Here is a 27,760-nt window from a genome sequence, read left to right on the forward strand (position 1 = left end):
CAAAAAAAAAAAAAAAAAATACAGTGAAAAGGCATAAAACATATATAAACACTTGGAAGAACCTTCAGATATTATGTCCATTTCATTTGTTATGAATTAACATGGGAACAGGCTTCACCTGGTCAGTCAACTGTCCAATTATTTTTAAGCATCTTAATATCAGGAACTACATATAATTACGGCTGTAATTCTTTAACTGATGCAACATTTTTGTAAAAACCTCTTGAATTAAAGCGGAAACTCTGCACTTCGATCACATCCTGATTCTTAGCTTACCATCCTCTGTGGCAAAACTACAAAAATCGTGTCCAATAAATTAAGGACTTGTAACTGTATGTCAGTCAAAGTATCCTTTGCTCCCACTGGTGGTTATTTGTCTCACCTCAGATTTGGAAAAGAGTTTAACTCTCGTCCCACAGCTTCACCTCAGTAAAGGTTACCATGTCTGAATGTCATTGACATTCCAGTCCTTTTGCTACATTGCTGCTTGTGTTATCCAGTGTGGAGACTCCTGTGTTGTTCTAAATCACATTATTGATAGTTGTTGGCGGGACCAAGCTACAAAACAATTTACCAAGAAAAAAGCAGTGAAAAAGGGGCTGATTACAAGGAAACATGGCAGCTGTTCTCTCCTCGAATGTGAAGTGTCTAAAAACAAGATAAATTCAGAATCTTTAGATGTTTTCAGATCATCCAGATCTGCTCCTAATTTTCTTGTTGACCTCCAAGTTACAAGTTTACTGTGTGGATAAATTCCACAATAACTCTTTCTACTTTTATGATGTCTTACATCTTTTAAATTGAAATAAAAAAAAGAAGAAGAAAACAGTGTTCTTATTTTAAATGCACTTGTTTTTATTGGACTACATGCATCTATAGACATCACTTACATAAGTGTATAATTGATGCAGTAACCTCTACATGTGCAGTAACAGTTACAGAAAAAACAAAATAAAAACAAAGCAGGATATTGTATTAAGAACAGAGGAGTGATACAGATAAAACAGAAATACTTAATATTTTATTATGACACCTATTAAAAATACATCTTGTATCATTTTTTCCTTCAAGCCATGTATTCATGTGATTGATTTCCCATCTTTTTAAGTCTTTACTTCAGTTTCATGAAAGTGCAGCTTTTAAAACTCCAAGTTACAAAAGGCACAGAACAGAAAACCTTGACAGTCAAAATTAAATTTACATTTAAATTGAACATTTTTAACAATCTGTTGACAAAATTTACACAAATCTGTTAATCGAAACACAGTAACATACAGAATAGGACACAATATTTGTCACACGTGTTAAGATTTGGCACAGTAACTATATTTTACATTCACATAAAACCCCATACTTTACATGATATGTTCATGGAGAGGTAATGTGATGTCATACAAATAGTTTTTTTAAATTCTTTTACATAAACAGCTACTATATACGGAAAAAATATCAGTTTTATTGCCAGTATGACTCTCAGTAGTATATACTTTCACTCTGATATAGCTTTCATAAAACTTTAAGGTAAAAAGAGGAAGAAAAAAATATATAGAATATTGTTTGTTACTTTGTTAAAGAAAACATTCAGAAAAATGACAAATAATCAAAAAAAGTTGTGTGCATGGCGTAAATACATGCAAAAACTTTTATCTGAATGTCCAGTCAAACTGGAAAATTATATCTGAAACCTAATTTTTTCCCCTCTTTTTAAAATTATTTTTTTTTTTTTTTTTTACAAAACATTATGCTTACATTCATAATAAATCCACATAGATTTAATGTATTACTTTCCAAGTAAGAAAATATAACCATGTTATACTTTAAACAATATGTTGTTTTGGTGGTCCATGTAAAAGCCAGAAAACAACATTTTTATGATATGTCAAATTACTGTTCACAGCATACTGCAAAGTATTTAGTATTCTACAGTTTTTCTGAATTGATAAAACACACGCTTCGTTTCTTTGTGTCAAATGCACAGTTTTCTAAATCTAGTATTAAATGAGTTGCTCTCCTGGCAAAACGTTTTCTTTTACAAAGTTAGATGCAATTTGTAGATCTAGTTTACTCCTAAATACACTCTCACTCACATTTTCGCACCGATACACTTGTGATGCTTAACGGGAACCGCAGGAGACAGAAGTTAAGCACATTTCCTAAAAACAACTCAAAATTGTTCAGGCTTGCTGTTAATTATGTTATTTACTCAGTTTAAGCTGTGTCAGATTGCACAGCCGGTAATTATGAGTAGAAAGTGGAGCAGGACAAAGAATTCAAACCACACTCATCATGTTCTCTGTGGCCACCAAATTCTTGAATATTGTTTACTGAATAGTCAGTGCATTTACAGGAAATGGTCACTTTATTAGTCACATGGTGCAAGTAAAGGGTTTGACCCTCTTTTGCATTCTGAACTGCTTTAATTTTTCATGGCACAGATTCAACAAGGTGCTGGAAACACTGCTCTGAGATTTTGGTCCATATTAACATGAAAGCATCTCACAGTTGCTGCACGTTTGTTGGATACACAGCTATGATTGGTTGGGTTGAGATCTGGTGACTGTGGAGGCCATTTGAGTAGCCCATCTGGCACCAGCAAAAATGCCATGTTTAAAGTCACTTAAATAAATTTCCTTGCTCAGTGCAGCAGATTGTCTTGTTCATATCTACATGCCTAAATGTATTGAACTGCTGCCATGTGATTTGCTGATAAGACAGCTGTGTGAAACAGTTTAACAGATGTGTATAATAAAGTGGCCGGTGAATGTATACATTTGTACAATTTGTAGAACAGACAGATTGACCTTTTTCTGAAGATATGTGCTCTGAACATTGAGTTGGATTTTTCTTAGTGTGACATATTCATCAGAGTCATGATAGTCATATAGCTAGCTTTTGCCAGAGGAGACTTGTCTAACTTTCAGTTTTTTTAGTTTATAAACTGGGTTTTGTGTTGTTAGATGACAGAAATTGCCAAGAAACGTGTCTTAACAATTGCAAAAAACTGTAATACTGTGCACGTCCACAAAAAAGTCGACATTTACAGAAAAATGTCAAATACTGAGATTTTTTTTTTTTTGCAATGATCACTTTACAAATTGCATAATTATTTGAACACTTACACCAGATTTCAATAATCTCACACACATATAACACACATTTACTTCTAATCTAATGTACATGCAAGTTTGCAGCTTGAATTACTTCATACTTATTTGCTATAAATACAATTATTATTTAGTTTTATCTAAATTCTAAACTTCTGATTTATTTATAGCTGGTAGCTCGTGTCATACAGCTACTCAAATGTCTTTTAGTGCCTCGTTATGATTTTGATGCGTCTTACAGATGCGCACATTCGAAACATGCAGCATGTGCATGTATTGCAGGCAGGCTATGGATATAAAAGATGTTATTCGTTTGGTTGGACATCAAGATACCAGTATTTCTCTTTGTATCTGGAGCTTTTACATAAAACCCACGCACACACTCTTGTCTGGTTTATTTGAGGAATTTTGTGATCTCCTTTTCTGACACACTTTTAATTCAGAGTTTACTTAAGTTTAATTCTTCAGCTACAGTTGTTTCACATTACAGCTAACAAAACATCAATTTGCTTTAGAAAGCAATCTCAGTCTGCTCAGCCAAGAAAGCTTCTTCTGAGCTTTAAAGCAAAAATAATTAACCGTGAAAAAAGTGTGACATTTCTTTTGAAACAGGCCTGTCGGAGTTTCTTCCACTGATAATTTGACTAGAATACATAACATGCGGTTGTGGATCACAACCTCTCTTTTGAGCTGTGAATCCAGTTGCTGTGCTTGTTGACCGGTTTTTGCCTCTTAATGCAAAAATTTGGATGCTTTCACATTTTCTTTTTGTCCATTTGTTTAAATATAATGTGCCTTTATTTTGATTCAAATTGAGGTCTTTGTTAGAAGCTGAAGCTACAAGTTAGCGAATGCATGGTTTAAGTTTGTGGCAACTGGTGGGACAAGAAACAAACCTGACGGTTTGAATGATTTCATGAAACTCTCTGTGGTGGTCTTAAAATAAATGTAACATGACAATATTTTAGCTCAGGCATTGTAGCAGTTTGTTGAAACTGTACAGCAGCACTCCGATGCTAGCGTTAGCTTGGCAGCATGATCTTAGTGAGAGTGACAGCATGCTAATGCTAATGCAGCGCACCCATTTATGGTTCCTCTGTCACAAAAACTGAGCAGAAATATCAACCAAATAGCAGAGAAAAAACAAAACAGGGCACTGCCATTCATGGGTGCCATGAATGACGTGCAACACTCATGGAAATATTTCAAGCTGGATAAAAGGGGTGAACCAATCAAATCTAACTGACCGACAGACAGACTGCTACATCCATTAGTAGTCCAGTTTTGTGTTTTGAATTTGAGGGGCTCTTTTTTTGGTATTTTTAGATCGCAGAAGGTGCTGGTTAAGTCTGTTAGACCTGATGCAAGTTGAAAGTCGTGACACACTACAGTAAACAGAGACATAAGAGACACAGCATGCAGCGCACAGTGATTTGTCCTTATGTTTTTAGCTCGATTTGAAATTACGGAGTATGTGGCCCGCTTTTGTATTGCTTTATTACTATCATTGGTGCTGTCGTTATTTGGTGCACTCCAAATGGCAGGGTTCTTGAGAGCAACATTAAATGCACTGACAAAGCACAGCTATTGTTACAACACTTGCTGCACTCTGAAATGTTGGAGTATTGGAGCCTGATTTTCTGTCTAATCTCAGCAAACATCAGCAATCTTAATGAATGAGATGTGACTTGTTTTGGATAACAATCAGCCCTTGAAATACCTTTCTCTCTATTGTCTGTACTACGATTAGTGGTCACACAGAACCACTGCATGACATCATTTTATCCATATCAGAGCGACGCTATGATTGCATCATCGAGGGTGTCAGCTGTGAATAAAACCCAAAATGATAAAGTATTTTGGTTAACATTTGCATTTTCCCTGTCTGTCTGTAAATCCGTTTGTAACCAGCAGGCATCTCGTATTTACTTCATCCCTCTGCGGAGCATTTGATTCGCTGCGATAAGCATGACGCTGATGATAAATGCAATGGCGAAGGCACAAATCAGGCTTTTACGCACGCAAGTGTGTTTTTCCTGTTGTGTTGGGCTTGCTGCGGAAAGAAAGGGAAGAAGAGAGAGAACAAAACTGCGTCGGTGGAGCTTTAGAAATGTATGAAATACTATAAAAATTATATTATAAGACATACTATCAATGTCCACATGGGACTCTGGACTGTTCAGGTGGTTCTCCTCAGTCATGATGATGTTCTCAATGTCTTTCATAGTGAGGTGGTCACGGAAAGTATCATAAAGCAGTCTCTTCAGCTCATCCACAGTCAGTTTCTGCATGTCGCACTGGGAAAACAAAACACCAGGAGAGGTCTAATTAGCAGAGGAAGAACTTCTGCCTCGATGCCCCTCAGTGATGCACATAAATTGCAGGTCAGCAATAAACAGCAGTGTATAAATATTTTATAGAAATCAGATATTAGAGTAATTAATTTGATTATACTCCTGATTGTAAGGAATGAGGATACCGGTGACCACAATATGTGATGCAGTTATCTGACTGGGGTGTAGTTTGTGAGGGCTTGATATTCAAATGACTAGATTAAACTTTATTGATGGTGATTATGGGACAGTGCATACCTTCCAAAACACTGAGTCAAAGTCTGCTCCGTTGAACTTATCAGGCATTCCAGCAGCAGAGAGTTTAGGACCAAGTAATGTGACAAACTCTTCAAAGCCAACCTGGCCATCGCCTGATGAAACAAGCGAAACAGACGAGTCATTAACGCAGCTCACATGTTGGAATAATTGCAGCAGAGAGAGCAAGAGAGACGCACCATCCATGTCAAGTCTTTGGATGATAACCTCCAGCTCCACCTCATTGGGCATGTAGCCCAGTGAGCGCATGGCCATCCCCAGCTCCTGCTTAGAGATAAAGCCATTCCCATCTCTGTCAAATACTTTGAAAGCCTCACGGATCTCTGCGAAGAGGAAGAAGGCACACAGAACGAACATGTTACTGGAGGCCTATCGTTGAACTGGCGGTTTTTTAACATGTTGGTTTCAGCGTCGGCGAGTAAAGGGTGTTTATTTTTAGAGTTTAAAGTGAAAGCAGCTTCAAACAGCTGCTGTGGGTCACAGCTCAAAAGGCTATAATCCCTCTGTCTTAGATGTTTGTGTTTTGAGAAAGAGGAGGCATAGCTGAATATTGAGTGTTTGAAGAGTGAAAGCAACTTTTTTTTCCAGTTTCTTTATTCCATGAGCCTGAATATTTCACAATAGTAAAAATATTCATTTATTTTTTGAATAAATCCTACAGAAACTATGCTGCTCCTCCAAATACTGACTCCAAAATAAACTCAGTTCGGTAAATGTTTGGGTAAAATGTGTAACAAGGAGTGGGAAGCAGACACTACTGTAAGAACTAATGGTCTTCAATGTTTCGGAAATGTCTAAAACAGAAAGCTACAACCTTTTGAAACAGTACAACTAATTATCAATTGATTTGAAATGATAACGTTAAGCATGCTATCTAAAAAGGGAAACACGAGTTGCTTGTGAATGTTCTTCTGACTACCAGGCACAGGGAAAAGACACCTACTGCAATCCCTACTGCGCCACGCTGCTGGTATACACGAGTTAAACAAGTCGGAATACATCAAATTATTTTTTTCTGATTTAAACCACACAGCAGAAACTTTAAATCTAAGAGCAAATTTCCTAATTTCTTTTTGACCAACTGTCTCCTGATGTTGCACCTTAAAAAGAAGAAGAGGTGTGATCCTTACATTGCACTGAAGCATACAACCTTTTGCCCTTAAAGATGTACACATAGATTATAACTGCAGAGACAGAAATAGACCTTTAGTGTACACTTTTTATGAGAGTGTAGTTTGATTGTTTCAGTAGAATAGACTGAGACAGAAATGCTGCATTTTAAAATTTCAGCCCACAGAGCATGACGGGAGCAATATTGAAAGTTTCAGCATCCCAGTGAGAGACAAAAAGAGGAGCTGAGTGTTTAAGCATCTCGTATTGCAGTCTTTCTTTCTTCATTTAAAATGCCTAAATTTAAAATGACCACCAACAAAACCCTTCTCCACACCTGCAAAACAGTTTACATGTTGCAAAAGCATAAAATTGCTGCAAAACTCATTAAGCTCTCGTAAAATATAACTGCCTCCATAATTACCTACAAACTATCATTTTAATAAGCGCATGAAGCACTAACCACCCAATGAGTTAGTGTGTATAAATGCAAAACAGAACTGGTTGTGGCTCATCTGTGTGCAGGGCATAGCAATTTTTTTTTTTTAAAAGTGAGTAAACAACTGTGTACACAGAAAAATCCATCTGAATAAAACACACTATTAATACAAATAAGGAGAAAAGTTGTTTATCCTCCACATCATATTGCAATATTGTAGCTAGGTAGTGTTGAAAGTGTTGCCTGAAGTGAGGTATCTGAGTGAAGCTTTGCAGAAATTATTCTATAAATGTAAAGCATTTAGTTTGAGCCAGTGCTTTGGCTCCAAGTGCTAATGGTTTTGTAGATAGTGCTTCAAAAGCTACCGTTAATGCTTGAGCATTCAGACAAACTGTGATACTACACAACCATTAACAGAGAGGTGTTTGAACATTTAAGTGCACAATATAAAGTTAAATCCTCTGGCAAATAATGAAAAAGGCAATGTTCTAGGATTCCTGGCTAAACTGTTATCTGCTTTGTTTCGGGGTTTGTTGAGGATAAAAGCAGAGCAGTTTATGCCTGTGATAGATATTTAAAGGATTTCCCACTGTGATGCAGTGTTATTCTTCATTCACAGTAAGATTTCTGAGCCAGTACCTGCTACTCTGGCCATAGTACAATCACTTCTGACTGAAGGCTGCAAGCAGGTTCGTGTGTTTCTAATTAAAACTGCAACTTTTGGTAAATAATCCATAAACATTGGCATTTGGCTCCTGTCCTCACTCGGCATCACCGTATTCTGTTTGAAGTGGTGAAAAAGAGCAGTTGGACTTCAAAGGCGCCGAATGCCGGTAGTTCTTTGATGTAGATCCTCAAATATACAAGACTATTGGATGCTAGCTCAGCTCGTTGCTTGATTGGATGAAACAAGAAACAAAATGAACTGGAAGTATAATTTTTACATCAATATATCAACGATATTAGCCGATACCTGAGCAGTGCTAGCCCGAGACACTGCAGAGAATAAAAAGGTGGAATTAACAGAACAAACACGTAGACATCCACCTAATCCACAAGAAACCTAGGAATACTTAGACGTTCATCAAACACCAGCATAAGCTAAACATACACTCTTTTATCTTGAAAATTGCTTCTAAACCAAAGGGCTTGGATGAACTTTTCATATGTAAAGCATGTGATTACGCTGAGTGCTTATATGATGTAGAAAACCAATTTGCATGCGTTTATGTGACTTGGCAACCACAATTAGCATGCAAGCCCACACGAGGACAAGCACTAGCTATCCATCTTGTGCACATGAATGAGTGCAGTTTTTAAGTGATAGCTTGCAAATTGTGGCTATAGCGGCAGTGTATAATCCTCTTTAAAAAATAAAATAAAATAAAGCACTACAAGACAAAGTCTTTGGAACGTAAATTGAGGTCCTTCTGGACAAGCGACACTGTCTGTGCCATACCTTGACACATCAGACACAACATATTTGTCTAAATTACACCCAGCAGCTCTGCTTGAGTTTTGTTATCTTCCCTGAGCACCATCCCAGATTCAGTGTTGTGACCTCTGATGCCAGTGACAAATAATGAATTCTCTTAGCAGGCTGAGCAGTGGCTGGACTACAGATTGTTTCACACACTGAGGAGTGAATATTTATCTGAAAAAAAAAAAAAATACACAGATGGAATCATAAGGGACAGTATGTGTTTACTTTGTTGAAAGATTTGATTATAATTTGCATTTTTTAACATGTAAATGTTGTTTGTCAAGATTTGATCCTCCACGGACTAAAGCGCTTCACTAATTTTTTTTCTCCCTCATCTATTGATATCGCCAACATAATTGATTGGCTTATTTATGTAGCTGAATAAGTAGATTTACTTCTGATAAAGGCTGTCCTTTTTAAAGTTAACAGAGATTGGACGTTTATCCAATCAATACTGACATCTTAACTCCCAGTGGGCCCACATGTTCAAGCTCATTTTGCAGCAGGAAGTACTACAACCTTATTCATGTGGTAAGACAAAGTCTCAACAAGAGTCATTATTACATGATCACTGACAGCACTGTATCCAGCTCCTGTGTGTCACACTGGGCATGATAAACTACTTTAAGCACCCCATTGTGAGACGTTCGTACTAACATTGCATGTTACACATCCCTGGAAAAATGTTCACTTGCAAATAAACAAATATGCACAGGGTAAACACACAATACAACAATAGCAAAGTGATGGAACTGAAGTTTTATTCGAAGTGTGGAAAACATTCAGCAGACTCAGGTGTCTACTTTGAGTCCTTGATCAGAAAAATCTGTAACCTTGCACTGCTGTGAGGGTGCACCCACTCGGCTGTCTGAAGCCAGGTCGTGAAAATCTTTGAATCGCTGATTTTTATTTTATATATTTATATTCTGTCTGTATGACAGAATATTTTTAGTTAATTCTGCAATATGAGAGTGGAAGAAAACAATTTGAGAGCAATATTATCAAGCAAATTATTAATATTGGTGTGAAATAGGTTACTGCTCGACGTAGCAACAGTAGCGTGGCTCCTAAAATGCTGTGAAATGTTGTCAGTGGTTCAATCCAGACTAGAAGTCGAAGTGTCCCTGGGCAACACTGGAGCCCAGATGCATCCAGTGGTGTTTGTGTTTGATCGATAAACTTAGAATAAATTGCCATGTGAATGAATGAATGTGGCACAAGACATTTTGTAAATGCCTGACTGTTTATTGTTACATTTATTCAGACACGAAGACCGTTATGAGCCGAATCAAATGTAAACAAAGGGTCAAGGTGTTTTGTTTTTCAACAATGACCTCATACATTATAAAAGATGGCCACTTTGGTGTCATCCACTGTTCGTCATCTTAGTGTTTTGAAAACAGATCTGCTGAGACTTATCGATCTTTCTTTTTACAAAATGGTTTTTATAATTAATATTCAACAAGATCTGAAAGTAGCTATTGAGTCTAAAGCCACCAGGCAAGTCATGCTGGTGAAAATAGCATTTGGAGACCATGGCCACGATCTTTAAATGCTTGCTTTGAAGGTTGAGATCCAGTAATAGTCACAAAACCATATCAGTCACTTGCTGTCAGTCTCCTATTGAATGGGCTCGAGTTGGCATTTACATGTGATCTGATTATAATAATACACTGATTACCTGTGATGGAAATTGCAAATCTATTGCCATGTGCATACAATCGATACATACAATTCACAATAAACACAAACTTAAACTAACTTAACTATGATGCAGATGAGTTGAACTAATCAGTACCGATGGACTCAGATTGATTGCAACCTGTCAGCAGTCCATCTGCAATTATAAATTAGATGGCAATTACTGTCAAACCATCACCAATCTGTTTGAGGAAGAATCCATTCCCAGTTGGGATTATTTGGAACCAAGCTATCTCCCACCAGGGGATGTTTGCAATCACCTTGCAACTGAAACTGGTCACCGAGAGGCTGAGGGTGCTGCACACTTAACCTCTGAGCAACAACTTGATTTCCACAACTACTTTCAAAATCGGTCTCCAAAAGCTAAAAAGTTTAATTCATCCACCCAATTTTTCTACCTGCAAGGAGGTTGCTGCCTTGTTTTTACTCTGGTGTAACAGAGCCATAAAGCCCTCAGGTAAGTGTTTACTGAAGTCGGGAATGGAGGTCTTTTTGCCCCCTGGTGGCCATTAGAAAGAAAGCAGGTTTAAAGAGTTTCTCTGCTGGCCCTACTTATCAATCCATCTAAATCCATTTTTTTTGTAATTGTGAATGAGCAATAGAGATTTAGAAAGGAGTGAACAATACGAATAAGAATTTTATTATCTTGGAAAGATAACAAAAATCACAGATAAAGTAAAAGTGTTTTCCGATTTGTGAGGTCCTGCTGGGATATTACTTTTGGACGTAAAAATAACAAAAACTCTAAAACAAAAACAACTGTTAAAAAATCCTGAATTTTATTTTTTAGCATTTATACAATCAGTCACAAAATGTCTATGTTTTGTGCATGAATGATTAGGTTTTAATGAGATGAGTGAAAAAGCAGTTGTGCTGTTATAGTTTAAAAGAAAGCCAACAGAAGGGCTCACGGAAATAAGTGGTGATGCATAGAAATAATATGTAATGAAATGAAAAAGGACAGTGGTTTTTTTTCATGAAGAATATATGTGTGAACCTCACACTTGTATCCAAATCCAAAACACAAATTTCTTATGACTGCTTCTGTTTAACTCTACAGGAAATGAGAGCAGCCATGCCTTCAGTTATTTTTTTTCTGCTATCTTATGATGACAAGCTAATTTATCTAGTTATCTTAAGATATCGATGCACGGTTTATTTAATTGTGGAATAACAAATCTAATTTTCATCATTTTATACCAAGTCTGAGCTGCTGTGATGCCCTGGGGAATATGACACATAATATGACATGAGATGCTCTGAAAAGATCCTAAAGATCCTTTATACATTTTGTTTTTGTCTGTTTTTCTGGATGGGACGAAGGAGGCTTTAAAAATACTAACAATAACAATTTTCTCCTTTTCTGTATCGTTAGCTTCATGGATAATGCATAAATTTAGGCTGTTGTTGATGTATGATTCATGGGTGAGGGTTATTTATCATGATTTCACTTTAATAAAGCGAGTGTGGTTTTGCTTTTTGGCATAAAGGCGTGCTTATCTTCACAAATAAGGGTGGATTTGTAAAACATTCTCTTTCTCGCACATGCAGATGACAAAAAATGAACATCCTTGCTGCTGTCCATGGATCTGTGCTGCTGACAGACACACAGCAGGCAGCAGCTTCTACTTTGATATGCTTTCTTATTTATCATTGATGGGAACAATGATAAATAGAAGTTAAATCAAGTGTGCTGTAAGTGTCCCATCCTTCCTGATCATGGTATAGTTCATGCTGACCAGCACAGATGGCATCCAGTAAACCGGAGCAACTGGTTTAACTTAAAAATGAAGGAGTGTCATTTATTCAGTGCCAGACTGCACTACAGTTAATTTTTTGACACAAGCAGAAACTGTGTTGTGTTAACACTTTCAGATCTACCCTCCTTATTTATTCTCTGCTGTACAGTAACTTTATGTGCACGTACACTTCTGTGATGCTGCTGCAAAAGTTAACTTCACTGGTAATTAGACGGGGAAATTACACGTCTTCATAGCTACCGAGATCCCAGAGACAAAGCAGAATTAGTTTTCCCGTGATCAGTTGCGTCATTATCTCGAGAAATCAGCCTTTAATTTTCTCAGCATGACAACATTAACTTGTGATCCTGTTTCGTTACAAAAAATTGCAAACCCAACTGTTTTTACCCATGAATGAACACACTTCACATCCCTTTGCCAAACCATCTTCAACACATTTCTAAAACACGCCAAGTAGTCAACAAACAACGTTGATTTATCATTTGTTGGTTTGAGCACTCTCATTGGCCTTCACACATCTTCTATTACAAAAGTTGGATGAATGAGTCACTTGAGGGAAAGAAGTATAAAAGCATATAATAGAGGGGTATTATTGCAAACAACCTTCTGAATTTACTGAGGCAAAGGTGACAATTTCATCAAATTGTTCCATATCAAAGCAAAAAGAAATACCGACTGACAATTTCACGGCAAGTTGGACCAACAGGGTCATGGTGGTGACTGTAACCTCGATGGGTGATAGGTCTGATAATTTTTTACCTGTTGATCTGCATTAAGCGTAGGTTATTTGAGCTAGTGGCCTCGTCCCACTATATTTAACACTGGCAGTCACTACATTTTATTCCAGTGACTGAGCATGTCATTGAAATAAAAGAAGCCACATGACACCGGCTCAAGTGCAATACTGTCAAAATTAGGAACATGTCGTCTCAGAGTGATGCTTTTGTTACTGCACTATTGTAAACCTTTATTAGCCGGACGTCCCAGTGGCTCTTTGAAACGCCTTCAGGTTGTTCCGAAATCCTGCAGCTGGGAGTACTAACAGGGACTAGAGGGTAAGATCATATTTCTCCAATATTAACTTCTCTTTATTGGCTCCCTGTACATCTGGAATGATTTAAAATCCTTCTTCTCACATACAAAGACCTCAATGATTAGGCCTGATGGTATCTTAAAGACATCACATCGTATGAATTATCCCAATAGAGCACTTTGCTTTCAGACTGCAGTTCCTAGAACAGTTTCTAGAAGCAGAAATTGAAGGGGAGGAAGCACCTTCAACTATCAGTCTCCTGATCCATGGACCCCATACCTTTTTAAAAAAAATCTTTGTTTCTTTCTTTCTTTCTTTCTTTCTTGCTTCTAGTATGAGCTGGATCAGATGACCCCAAACCATCCCTGCTGCTACCAGCTCATCCTGCAGAGCCGCTCTCCTTAATGACATGCATGTCTGTTGCATGTCATTAACTTTTTGTCCTCTCTTTCTTCTAGTTTGTGCCTTGTCCTATCTGCAGATCACCATGTTCCCAATCTGCAGTTATGGGGTCCAGGTTCTTTTTAAAAAACTGTGTGCTGTTTTTTAGGTTTTTTGAGATGAAATGCATTATTTTATAAATAATGCCTTAGAGATAACTGTAAGAAATGGTCCTATATAAATAAAACTCAATTTAAATATACTGGGTTCCTTTGATTTATTTAACAGGTATGTTTGTCTTCTTTCTTAAATCACTACCTCTTTTTTTATCTAACCAAAAACTTCCAAATATACCTAAATATAACAACCTGTGTAAGCTTCAGCTGGTTTGTCTACAACACCAGTCACTTTAGCCAGGTCTGAACTCAGGGCTTAAAAGTCTGTTGACCTTCCAAAAGAGCTAAAACATGAACATGAAAGCCGACAGATCCTGCTGACCTTTCTGACCGCCTAACAGAGTCATTCTTGGTAGTCGCTGGTGCAGCAAAAAATAAATAAATACAAATTTTGAAAATGGTCCACTGTAGTCCATTGGCGGACTGTCAGTGCTGCTGACAGGGTCAGAAAAGTCACTGAGGTTCCTTTACTTAAATCATAATGCATTTAAAAGCGTGCAGGAGATAAACATGACCAAAGATGACACTGTTTTGAATAACAATTAAGAAAATAAATAAACAAAAAGAGATATTAGACAGAGATAGCAGAAACCACAATTCCAAAACATCTTGGTTATCTATGAAAAATGCGAATATAAACACAATGAAGTGCTTTGCAAAACACATATCAAATGTTTAAACGTTTTGGCTCAGTTTGAATTTGATGGCAACACTGTAAAAAAAAGTTGGGACACGGCCATGTTTGCTACTGTGCAGCATCCTCTCTTCTTTTAACAACAGTGCATAAATGTCTGGGAACTGAGGAGACCAGCTGGTGGACTTTTGGGTTTCTAGGTGCTTTTCCTTTCATGCTGCGCTAAATGTTTTCAGTTGTTGAAAGGTCTGGACTCCAGGCTGTCCGCTTCAATCTCTCGGACTATGAAGCCATTCAGCATGCAATTTAGCATCATCCTGCTGAAATAGTCATCCCCTGAAAAATACTTTGTCTGTTTGGGAGCATATGTTGGTGTAAAACCTGTGTATACCTCTCAGCATTGATCTCGTTGCAGATTTCAGGTGCCAATTCCATATGCACTAATGCACCCGCATACCATCAGAGATGCAGGCTTTTTTACTGAGTGCTGTTAACAAGCCAGATGGTCCTTCTCCTTTTTACTCCATATTTTCCATAAAGTATTTAAAAATGAGTTCTCTGACAACAGAACAGTTTTCCACTTTTCCTCAGTCGATTTTAAATGAGCTTTGGCCCTGAGAAGCCTGGCCTTTCTGGATTGTCATTGCTGCTTCACACTTGGCTTCTTCTTTTCCTTCTTTGCATGATCAAGCTTTTTTTTTCAAATGCAGTGCTACCTGAAGGCCCGGAGATGACAGGTGTCCCACACTGAGTTTCAGCCTTGCACGCAGAGATTTCTCCAGATTCTCAAAATCTTTTGATGATATTATGACTGTACATTATATTCCAAGTCTTTGCAGTTTTGTAGCGAGGAACACTGATCTGTAGTTCGTTAGCAATTTGTAGATGTAGTATTTTGTAGATCAGTGAACCTCTGTCCATCTTTACACCTGAGAAGCTCTGCCTCTCTAAGATGCTCTTTTTATAATAACTCGTGTCACTGACCTTTTGCAAATTACCCAATTAGTAGCAAAGATTTCCTCCAGCTGATTAATTTTTGTACTGCTTGCTTGTGCAGCCTTTTGTTGCCCCCAAATCAAATATTTTTAGACATGTTGCTGCCATCAAATTAAAAAAGAACTAATACTTTTCTTATAATGGTACATTTTCTCAGTTTATGAATGTAATATATTTTCTGTGTTACATTGTAAATAAAATATGGGTCTATGAAATATGTTTTTATTTACATTTTAAACAGAATCCCCAATTTTATGGATGTGGGGTTGTTTGTGATTTTTATATTTCCAAGGTAAATCTTTTATTTTGTCATGTTTAATAGCTAAATTATAATTAATGAAACTGCAACTACGTGAAGTAAAAAAATACTCACCATAAATTATCCTTATTGTTAGTGTATCATAGCGCAGCATGTGTTAAAATTAGCACTTTCTAGAAAACAAACCTCCTCTAATATTTATATGAGAACAACTGATTGATGATGACCACTCTTTGAGCTCTGTTGCTTAGTTTGGTGAATTGCTCAGATACCATGGAACTCCTCCACTGTGTCATTGCTGCCGTGATTTCCAAAGAGAAAGAGATGCCTGGGATTTGTGTATTTATTTTCTTGTTTGTTTTTTCATCAACTAATTCTTCTTTAGTCTGCAAGCAGCGGGAATGGCTTATAGCTACTGTAACCTTCCCTCAGCGCTCTCAGTCACATCTAAGTGCTTGAGCTGAGTGAACCCATCACACCATAGGTGCTGATGAAGGGACCCATTTAAAAATAAAGATAACAGGACAGAGAGTAGCTAAAAGATACCTCTTTCACATTGCTTCTCATGCATGGGAGGAGATAATGTAAATGCTGGAGGTTCAGAGGAAGCGACTGCTGCCTTCAGAAGAAAAAAACACAAGCAGTGTTATCCTCGAGAAAAGGTATCGACCATGCACTACCACCGCTGAGAAAGCCCTACTGTGATTGTCCAGTTTACTGCAAAAAAAAAAAAAAAGCCCCTCTTCACCTTCAGTAACGATCATGACATTGAACGATACGATAATAGAGCTGTTACAGCGGGGGGTAGATGAAGAAGTCTCTTTGCTCCGCAGGAAGTGAACAGAAGAGAATAACAACGGCCTCTTTTCACCGCCCCGAAGTCACTGCTTGAACATGACTTCACACTTCGCAATATGTTCCATCTCACCACATTATTAAAGCTCATTTCATGTGTCAGACCCACTCTCAGGTCTCATATCAGATGTCAAATTTACATGAGTCTAAACCAGATGAATTGCATATTTACATGTGTCCAGTTACATTCAGAGGCTACATTTGCATTGGAGAAAGGAGACTCGGGCCTTCCTGCTAATTGCACCCTGTTAGTCAGGATCAAACAGGACCTTTTGTGTCAGCCAGTTGCTGGGATGAAAGGGATGAAAATAAAGGCGTTACTTGATTCTTTTCCAGAATAAATGGGAATCTTAAATTAGGCACCTTTCTCCGGCAACCTCAGATTGCATGTCCAGAGGTGACAAGAGAAAGTCGCTGGCACTAATTGACATGCTCTACTTAAAAGTAAACTTTTGGTCAACAAATGAGGAGCGCAGTCTTCTTATTAAAAGAAGACGTCTGGCGGAAAACAGTTTAGAAGGTAAAAAAAGAAGAAGAAAGAAATCAGTGGGAGAGATGAGTCACATCTACTCATTAAATAATTCACCTTCCCATGGGAATATGTCAGTAATAGTATGATGACACCCGTGACATCTGTCGTTCTGATACTACACGTGAGTCATATTAATCAGTATCCAGAGAGAGCTCTGCTAATGCATTAGAGCAAAAGTAGGTCGGCACATAATACAAATGCTGTCAAAATAATGCGACTTTTAACATCACTAAATAATATTAACAGCTGCTTAGAGCATGATTATATTGAATCAAAAAACCCCAACTGATTCCAGGTGACTAACCCCCCCCCCACATTAACAGGCACCTAACTGGGATTTAAGGGTTTGCATGGGAACAAACAGTGAATTAATTTGTTCGGGGAGCTCCAGACTTTGCTCTGTTGTCCAGCACACAAACAAAAGAGCTGTTTAAATACTCATTTTTACACACCTTAATTGGCTCCGTCCCAGCTTATCGCAAAATAACGAGAAAAATGTGAGTCATGCAGTGCGGATGCATGTAGAAGGTGTCGAGGGGACACAACGAGTACAGAGTGACACCCTCACACCCCTGTTGTTATCTGTCCTGATGTGTGAACTGAGCGCTTCAAAAATATGATAACGATCAATTGTGATGTGGCAAAAAAGATGCACTAACCCCATCGTGTACAGCAGTGAGACGGATACATACACAAATCACCTTATAAAACTACAAAGTTTTACTCTACTTACTTGCTTCTGCAGATTTGTAGCTTGCATGTATTGTTACATTTACACAAACATGCCATCACCGAACACAGTGATGATGCCCTGCACGAGCCCGGCATGTATAAGAGCTCCTGCTGTGTAAAAGTACTTAAAATGACTACCTGCAGCTTTTTGTGGGCTGAGTTGAAAACATGCGACTGGTTTCTTTCAGGAAAATTATTGAGAATTACAGCTTAACTTTATTAGCTTTTGTTTTGAACTTATCGGACAGACAGCACAGATTTGTCTTCGACTGATGTCTTTTGTTAGGGAAGTGTTGATTTTCTGCCCTTATCTTGTTTTTCTTCTTTTTCCATGCTGTTTTATGATATTCAGGTTTTTATACACATTGTCATTACTAACTTTCTCATGTTTTTCCTAATAAGAGAAAAGGAAAGTGGAGTTTTTAACAAATAGACTAATTAACTTTACTGTTTAGAATATGCAAACTTCTCCTCCAGTGATATGGATGCATTGCTGGGTCACATTAGGACAAAATTTACCATTTTAATTTATTTAAGACTGACGTTGACCTTTAACTCGACCCGTAGGATTCTATTAACAACAACATAGAATTATTAGGCTAACTGTCCACTTTATTAGGTACAAATACCTGATTAGATTAATGCAAATCAGTCTATCACTTGAGAGCAACTCGATCAATTTACGTATAGAGGCAACCTGCTGAAGTTCAGTCTGAGCCCACAAAACAAGGAAGAAAGGTAAATGAAGTGACTTTAAATGTGGCATGGTTGCTTCAGAAACTGCAACCAGGATTTCTCCCTACAACCATCTCTAGGGTTTATGGTGAAAGCTACTTTCAGCTGCTCCCTTAGTCACAGGAGAGAGCCACAGTGGGTATCTTCGGATGTTTTGATTTTGCAGATCTTTACTCTTCCTGACGCAGCTCCAAAGGGATTTGTATTTCCTCGTGTAATTAAACTGGGAATCTTCTGCTTGTTAGGCGACCGTATAAACCATTGCACTACGCAACCAGGAAAGCATATCCAGTGAGTGGCATTTCTCAGTTAAAATGGCTCGTTTATGCCAGAGTTGAGAGGAGAATGGCCAGATTGCTTCAAGCTGATAGGAAGGCAACAGTAAGTTGCTGTGCTGAACAGCATCTCTGAATGCTGACCCGTGGAGAAGACTGGCTACAGCAGCAGAAGTCTACACCGGGTACCAGTCTTGTCAGCTAAGAACAAGAAACCGAGGCTACAGTTCACACACGCTCACCAAAACTGGACAGCAGAAGTCTGGAAAAATACTGCCTGCTCCGATGAGTCTGCAAAATTCAGTATGGATCCATCCTGCCTTCCATTAATAATTTAAACTGCTGGTGGTAGTGTAATGGTGTAGGGGATATTTTCTTGGCACATCGTGGGCCCCTTAGTACCATCTGAGTATCATTTAAATGCCACAGCTTACCTGAGTATTGTTAATGACCATTTATGAGCACAGTGTACCCATCTTCAGATGGCTGCTTCCGCGTCTCAAAGCTCAAATCAAACTGGTTTCTTGAAAGACAGTGAGTTCACTGTTCTCAAATGTCCTCCACAGTCACTAGATCAAAATCCAATAGAGAACCTTTGGGATGTAGTGGAACAGGAGATCTGCTGTAGCCCATCTTCTCCACGGGTCAGCATTCAGAGATGCTGTTCAGCACAGCAACTTACTGTTGCCTTCCTATCAGCTTGAAGCAATCTGGCCATTGGGTGTGCTTCAACCAATTAAGACAGTTCTGAAGGCCAAAGGCGGTCTAAATCAATACTAGAGGGATGTACCTAATGAAGTGACCAGTGAGAGCATATTTTTGCCACCAGTTGAGTGTTTATTAGCTCAATGTTTGAGCATTTCCAAGCTCAGTATAATGATGTGAATGAAATATGGCTGTTGCCTAGCGGAAGACAAGGAGAGATTAAGGACGCAGTCTCATAATTAACGTCTTGTGATAGTGTTGTTATTTGAAATTGTGAATCTCTCTGTCTGGCTGCAACATTATTGACCAGATCTTTGACCATGCAGAAAGCTACATTAAACACACAGCTCATGATTATTGTTTTTAAACCTTATTGCTTATAAGTGTAACACCTGATAATAATGTTCAGCTATAACTCATTTATAAGACTTTAGTTAATGATGAACTACAGTTTGCATTATGTTTAGGGATGTTTGATAAGTGCCAACACAAATCTGTTGTAAGTGAAATTTGTGATTGTGAGCAAATTATTAGCAAAAGATTAAGAAAATAAAACATTCAGACATTGAATTCTTTGTAAGTCGGATGTGAGTATTTACTGTAGCGTCTCTGTATAACAGTTTTATTGTGAACAAATGATGAATAAATCATCAGTAAAGCTTCTTTGATGAGCTATTACTTTTAAGTTAGCCTGTTATAAGCACAATAAATGGTTTAAATCAGTTTGTCTTTTTAAAACATTTTTTTTTTAAATATTTGAGACACTTTGAGATGCTTATCTTAAAAAGGTGCTACAGAAATACAATTTGACTTACTTATTTACCTACAAATTACATTAAATTTATGAATGATGTACCTCCAGCAGATTGTAACATGTCAGTGTTAAAGAAATTCATCACATGGGTTCTGTGTCGAGTGGGATCTGGCCTCAATCTGAACCTTTGCACCATCTGTGACCTGCCAGGGAGGCTCCTACAATGGATCACTTATTAACGATGTAGTCATAATTTGTTCACGGTCATGTTCTAATTTAAACTTATAGATGGCTTGATGATTTCTTAATACAACTCTGTATATTAATGTATTGCAAATGATGATCATTAAAGCTTATAAATGATGGAATTACTACAAAGCGTTACCTGCATATGTACAGAGCATGTCCAGCCTCTGTCCTGACCACTGTCACTGTATGTGTATAATTAGGCACCTGCAATACAGTAACACAACCAACATAACACATATAATGCCTGCTTACAATGTTGCAGCAAAAAGGAACTCCATTTGTAAGCACAAAAGACAACAGCTTTGCATACAAAGTGGAAGAAGGCCTGCACTCCACTACAATGCTTGACGTCTGGGGGATTCTCCTGCTGGCTGCGATCTATAAATATTGTTCACATTCTCTGTCGGTGATGCACCGAGGAACGACACAAGCTCGCAGAGACCTCCAAGAGTTTAACTGGCAGGAAGTCACGGCTGTTTTCAGCTATAAAAAGAGTGTCTTATCTGTGCCAGCACATGTGTAGTTAAAGCACCAGTTTCCTCTGGGTTATGGGCTGTGCTTCAGACATTTTAATACTGACATTGCAAGATCATGTCTTAATAAAATGATAATTTGCACAATTATCAGAAAATTTTGTATATTTCATTCTGGTAATCCATAAATGCTGATTTTTTTTTCTAGTAAGCTCTAAAACTTCAATAAAGGCCACGTGCCCTATTTCGAGGGCACGAAACAGGTATAACGTGGTAACGAATTACGCATTTGTGGCAACGAAATAGATAACTTGCGCACATCATATTGATACAATTCCTGGACAGCTGAGTAGAGACATAAGCATAAGAGTAGGCTAAACCTATACACCATGGACAGAGACAGTATGATTGAGTTTTATTTTAGGCTGGGAATGAGCTACAAATGCATTTTGAAAAGCCTGGCAATGCAAGGAACCATTATTACGGAGACACATTTAAACAGGATATTGAGAGCCCAGTTGCTTTACAGACGTAAGTATGACCTGGATGCCGGGATAGATTTTATTGTCAACCAACTGCAAGGGCCTGGGAAGGATCACGGTTATCGGTCAAGTGTTTCGTGCCCACTAATTAGCATTTCGTGCGCACGTTATATCTATTTTGTGCCCTCGAAATAGTATTTTGTGGCCACAATTTATTTATTTTTTGGACCCTGTCATCAGAGGGGCTCCGTAGGTACTTACGTGCATTCCTGAAAAGACAAATTAGTTTTAACACTTGAATTTTATGCTTGAATAATTCTGACTTCTCAAACTTGGGAATAAAAACATTTATTCAGAGTTTTATTTTTATTTTTTTTACATTTTCTTTACTTATTCTTTTGACGGGTGGTCTAATAAATTTGTTAAGCACTGTTCATGAACGTACAGTATACTGTTGTATACAATATACATTTTTGAGTGTTTTATTTATTTGTGTAATTATGAATTGGATCAATTCCAATATGAGCATTAGAGGTTATCCCAGTCGGTCATGTATAATGAGCTGCACTTGGCTCTGGACCTGGGATTTAATATAGTGCTTATTAAATAGAGAGAAACTTGGCACTGCATAATGTCCACACAGACATTCACCTAACAGTGTTTACAGGATAAACACACACATAAATGTTTCATGGGTTTCTTCAGAGACATGATTAAATATAGTGATTGCTGTTATGTCATTAACATAATGGCTTAATTATCACGTATAATTCGTGATGATTTAGGCAGCTTTTTGTTCCACGGATACAGAGAGAGTACCCAACACCACATTGCCCAGATTAGGATTTTTAAAAGATGATTTAATCATGAGTTAAACCGATCCAGTTTTACATGAGGGATCTACAGATCTCAGATATACAAATGCGCAGTGATTTCTAAGAGGCGGGAGTACGGCTGCTTTTACAATACTGTGGCTTCATATCAGGCTTTATGACAAGTGCGTGACACAAGGGCAGAGAAAAGGGTAGGAAGCCTTGCTGCCGGCTCTGCCCACCTAGGCAACCATCTGTTCGAAAAACATTCCCTGGAATCTGCATATCCATTAAGAGCTGCAAGCACTTAATCAGCCTCCCTCAACTTCACCCAGTCCAGAGGATGTCCTCTCTATTCAAGTCTCTGTAATCCTCACTGTTGTCATTCCTACTGATGCATTTACTTGCTCGTATAGTTTTCAAGAAACAGTGTCAGTTACTGCCTGGTTTGGTTGTTGGAGGGGTGGGAGGGATGTCATTATGTTGCACTTAAGACTGTGATCCAAATAAAATGGCAGCTTAAAATGGCAAAAGTCTTAAGATGACAGGATTATAAAGATTTATATATAATCTCTGTTGAGTGTTGATTCTAACACTGAAATAATTAGAACTTCTTTTTCATTTTATTGGTTATATTCATCCAATTGCAGCATAAAATCAGCCAACACGTGATTCTGTAATATCTGACTCTGTTTTAAGTTAATGCCATCTTCAGCTGTTTTCTTAATTTCAACTTTACATTATATTTTGAAGAAGTTCTGTCATTCCTTATATCATAGTAAATTATATCCTCATTTAAGGTCCCTAGGTCTTGTCGTAGAATAACCTTAATGCACATAACATTTAGTTAATGAAAAAAACAGAGGGACTGCAGTTCATGGTGCTTCTGGGGTACTCCTGATGGTGCTGTCAATGTGAAAATCTGGTATTTGATAGATATATTTTTAAACTCAGATGAAGGCTGGAGGTCAAAAGGTGAAGTTTTTGATCCTCTCTGAAATCTGTTGCTGCCCACCTTTATCCAATATGTGACTGAACAGCTGTTGGAAAATCAGATCTCACCACATGCCCACAAATCATTAACAGTTTTCTGCATATGAATATGAAAAACTTGTGAAGAGAGAACAAGCCATCTGATATTTCACTTTCAGTGCCCTGGTACATCCCTCTAAAGTTCTAAAGATGAGTGATGTTTGAACAGATTTGTTTTTTTTTCTAAAACCCTCTGAAAATGTCACAAATCAAAGGTACTGGATATTATGTGAAGATGAATAATATTATTTTTTTAAGCTTTTTAAAAATATATCTGCATTTGCAAACAAAGACCGACACACAAAACAAAAAGTCTTGACCTGGGTTTCTAGTGGCTACACCAGAGATTCAGATAAAACTCCCCCCACGGGCTAAGTGCTCAGTCCAGTTTTGCAGATCCACTACACAGCATTTTTCCCCATCTTGCCTGAACTGTAGGGGTCACTGTGTTTCAGCTAATGAGTGGGGGGTTGTTTAGACAATGCATTTTGCAGCTCTTATGCTGCTGGTTTACTGGTACAGGAGAAAATCAATCAACACTAAAACTTGGAGGTAAAATGAAACTCTTTAACTTGTTTGTCTGGGACGGGTTGTTCTATGTACTGTCCATGTTGCGGCACGTGTCATTGCACAGGATGCAAGGTCCTCTTGTCCTTGTATTGTGTTTGTTTGTGTGTATTCCAAAGTGGCAGTCGACACATGCCTGAAACAATGTCACCAGAAAAAAGTCCTATTGATTTAACCGCACAACTCATCGCCTGCATGCTCTTCACAGCTAAAAACTGATTTACTGCTATTAGTTTCTGTGAGCTTGATGATGAGTTTAGATGTTAGGATACATGTAGAGACAAAATGGAGGCTTGCGTAAGTTATTGGCAGCATGGCACAGTGAGAGAACGATAATGATCCTATATGAAGCATAAAATGTTATTTGTGTTTTTATCAGGTTTGTTTTTCTGTGACAGACTCACTGAATCAAGGATCATTCTAAACATGTCCAGTTGCACTTGGAGTATATACGTGCACCTTGCAAGAAAAAAAAAAGATTATCATAAATATGATTAGAGAAAGTAATTACGTGAGCTGTGCAATCAGGGAACTTCTGCCCCAATATAATTAAAGATTTTGTGGATGAAACAACATTTATAGTCTGATTTTCAGACCTCTATGAAGAGAGGGGGGATTTTTCAGAAACCCTGGACTGCAGCAGACCAAAAAGGTTCATTCAAACAGTGCTGCAGCTCCCTCAGAGTGCGTTAAGGTGGCGCAGCAGTGGTATAAAGGGTAAGTGGGAGGCTGCAGATTCAAAGCCTTGGACTGGCTGTGTGCTGGTAAACAGGAGAGGTTCATCTTAAACTCTCTTGCCTCCCTCATCAACTAACAGTGCTCTTTAATGCATTTTACCTGCCACTGGAGCAGGTGAAAACGGGAAGATTGCTTGTTTACTGTGGGCACTGATAGGGTGTGAGGCCATGCAAATGTAGCAGTGCATTACGTGCTCAGTGAATCCTCCCTGCAGTAAATACATTCATGGTTCAGTGGTCTGTCTTACTCTGAATATTTAATGACTCAATTAGTAAACTACAATTTGGAAAGACTCGCCCAATACCTGAAAAGCTGCATGGCTGTTGATGGCACCACCCGCCAACATTTTACTGTTGTTGTTCTATTCTTGCTTTTCCATAGCCAATCTTTTAATTTAATTTAATTTATATCGTGTCTGCAGATAGCGTATTTTCAATGTCAAATGAGTGGCTCGAAGCAAGGGCAGGCAGCCACTTGTGAGGCCCGGGCAACCTACAGACAGAAGAAAGGGGAAATGGAATTCCCTATGCATAAAAGACTTGGCGATATCAAATCTGATCTGACTTATCTCTTTATTGTAGTCTGCCTGGCTTTGTTCCAAATCGCTGCCAAGTGTGCATTCTCATTGTGAGGACCATTTTTGCAAAACAAAACCTCTATTTTTAACAACTCGGCCCTACAGTTACAATAGCTAGTGTGAATTAATGCTTAAGTGAATCTTTCACTTGCCCTTTCCGTACAGCATGAAAGCTTCTTTTCTTCTTCTTCTTCTTCTTTTCTGGTTAATGCAATTCATAAAAGATGAGATGATGCAATTTATGGATCAAAATGAGTCCATCGTTCAATCTCATTGATGGGTTTTGTCTGCCTTTGATTTTCAAGTAATCTGCAGTTTTATATTTATGAGTTTGACATTCATTATAGTGTTTTTGTCCATTCCTGGATCCTTCCCTTTTAACAAAATTTAGAGTCCCTTTACTCGTCAGTCTGTGTCTCAGTCTTGGCTAGATGAGTAAATAACATCAGGTGCAACGGAGTTTCATAGAGGTCAGGGGTACAGCCAAGAAATGCAGTGTATAAACATGCAGTTCACTCACAATATAATATCCCGTTGCTGTGATTAGAGGATAAATTGAAATGTTTGGTTGATACATGAATGGAAAAAACACGATTAACTATTTCTACAGCTGAATTTTGTGCCAAAAATCATAAGCAAGAAAAAAAGTAAGAGCATACAGTTTGTCAGTATTTTCCCAGCACAAAACTATAAACCATGTAGATCTTACACAGAGATCTGGTGTCGGATTTGTTGAAAAGGTTATACAGCGCACACGCTCTGGAGCTCTCCAGGGTCCTGGTTTGGCAGCTGAACTTCAAATTCGGGAGTTACAGCTGTTATCGTTACTGTCACTGGTTGGAACCACGCTCAAAGCAAGCAAACAGACAGATAACAAAAAACAACAAGCCTCACCTTCCACCTCATCCTCAGGCAGGTTAACAGGGGTCCGGTAGGTGAGGACATCTGGAATAGTGCAAAGTCCCTTGTACATGAACCTGGTGGTCACAGCACGCACTGGCATTTCTGCGAGGGAAAAGCAACAACTGTGTCTCGATCTTCATATAGCCTCGCTCTCCGGAGTTTTGACAGACCCTTTGCTACTGTCCTTGATCTTTTAGGCAAAAGAAACTCAACCAAATGAAACAAGGTAAACCTTCCCTCGGCGGAGTTCAACCTTCCTTATTGTCGGCGAGGGCAGAAAACATGAGTAAAATCACCTCGACTGAAAATGCAGATTGTAAATCGCGGTTGGTTTCAGTGCACAGCCCCTTGCACGAGGCGAAAAGGCAAATAAAATTGGCGTGTAAAACTTTTACTTCATAGCCTGTTGAGCAAAGCGACAGTATGTCTAGAGCCCTAAATAAAGCCTCAAACGAGCAAATATTTGGCTTATATTAAATTACATCCAAATCAACGAGATAAACAAGCTAATTTGCAATTCTTCCAATGCTCCTGCATCACAGCATTAAAACGAGGAAAAGAAACACGTAAAAAGAAATGGGAGAAAAATTCTACCCTAAAAAACAATTTACCTATAATATTATTTTACTGATTCCTATAAGGAGTCTTGATCTTTTAAATAGTCTGTTCCCGGTATAGTCTGCCTCACTTTTCTTCCCCGTTTCGGCATCTTCTTAAAAAAAAAAATCGACAACACAAGATAAAGCAGCAGCGCTGGCGAGCTGATCCTATCCGGTAAACGAGGCAGGAAACAAATCTTTTAACATTTTTTTTTTTTCCTGAAGAGCAGCTTGAAGGGAATCCTGGGTGACCCCCTCTCATGTGACACAGACACGGTGTATAAGGCTGTGATCCTCTCTTCTCTCCAGCTCTCTGCTTCAGCCTCAATTGGTTCTCACAAAGCAGCACACACACACAAGCGCGCGCACACGTGCACGCACGCTTTCACCATACTGCCACCGCCTCCATTAAAGCGCAGCCTGTGACTGCTTCCAAACTGCCCGCCTGTAATGCGATTATCTTTATTCTTTGTGCTCCGGCAGTCTGTATAAGTGCTAACACAATATAAAGGTCTACATGTCTAACGGATCAAAACAGCGAGAATGGAGCAACAAGTGTGGCTTTTGAGACCGGTCAGCCTATTGTGATTTGCATTTTTTCTCATTTATCGCTACACCGAGCCTGGGAATAAAAAGTAAAAAACTGCAAGTGAAAAAAAATCAGCGAGAATTGAAGCGTGAATTTAGTGAGATGCAGAATATTCAAGGGAATTTGCAATAAATGCCCTGCTCGTTAGTGAAGAACAGTTTTCTTTTGGAGAAACAGACTTTGAGAGTAGCTTGCATTAGTGACTACAAAGCTATCCCCCTGCAGGCGGTTTGCTTAGTATAGCAAAGATTTGGAGAAGCGGTTGCTGACCAGAAGGTAAAAAAATCCTTCCACCAACACTTTTAAGACTCTCTAATTCATCTGGTGGTTTCTGGGGGCTGTTATGCATGATGCCCAGGCCAAAATGTTGAATGCGCAGTTAGCTGTGCAGTTTGCTCATGGGCTGGCAGTGCCTGCGTTAAAATGGCACAAAAAGAAAGAAAATAAATGATCAAAGAGTTGAAGC

General features: G+C 38.3%; 1 protein-coding gene across 3 annotated transcripts; it reads right to left on the reverse strand.

Annotated features, from left to right (window-relative positions):
- Positions 1–52: 52 nt before the first annotated feature.
- Positions 53–27,135, reverse strand: cabp7b (calcium binding protein 7b). 3 transcript variants are annotated; one of them, XM_005470290.4, is made up of 6 exons: positions 26,718–27,135; positions 26,098–26,208; positions 5,893–6,036; positions 5,696–5,808; positions 5,254–5,401; positions 53–5,157 (listed from the first exon to the last, which is right to left on the reverse strand). In XM_005470290.4, exons 2-6 carry the CDS (start codon positions 26,204–26,206, stop codon positions 5,030–5,032), a joined length of 642 nt encoding a protein of 213 aa, XP_005470347.1. In that variant the 5' UTR covers positions 26,207–26,208; positions 26,718–27,135; the 3' UTR covers positions 53–5,029. The 3 variants fall into 3 exon arrangements, with proteins under 3 accessions (XP_005470347.1, XP_025764844.1, XP_019216648.1); XM_025909059.1 differs by lacking the exon at positions 26,718–27,135 and adding an exon at positions 20,659–20,726 and having other exon boundaries at positions 26,098–26,220; XM_019361103.2 differs by having other exon boundaries at positions 26,098–27,133.
- Between the last annotated feature and the right edge of the window lie 625 nt (positions 27,136–27,760).

The sequence above is a fragment of the Oreochromis niloticus genome, linkage group LG7 (assembly GCF_001858045.2).
Source record: "Oreochromis niloticus isolate F11D_XX linkage group LG7, O_niloticus_UMD_NMBU, whole genome shotgun sequence".
In the NCBI taxonomy this organism is placed as follows: domain Eukaryota; kingdom Metazoa; phylum Chordata; class Actinopteri; order Cichliformes; family Cichlidae; genus Oreochromis; species Oreochromis niloticus.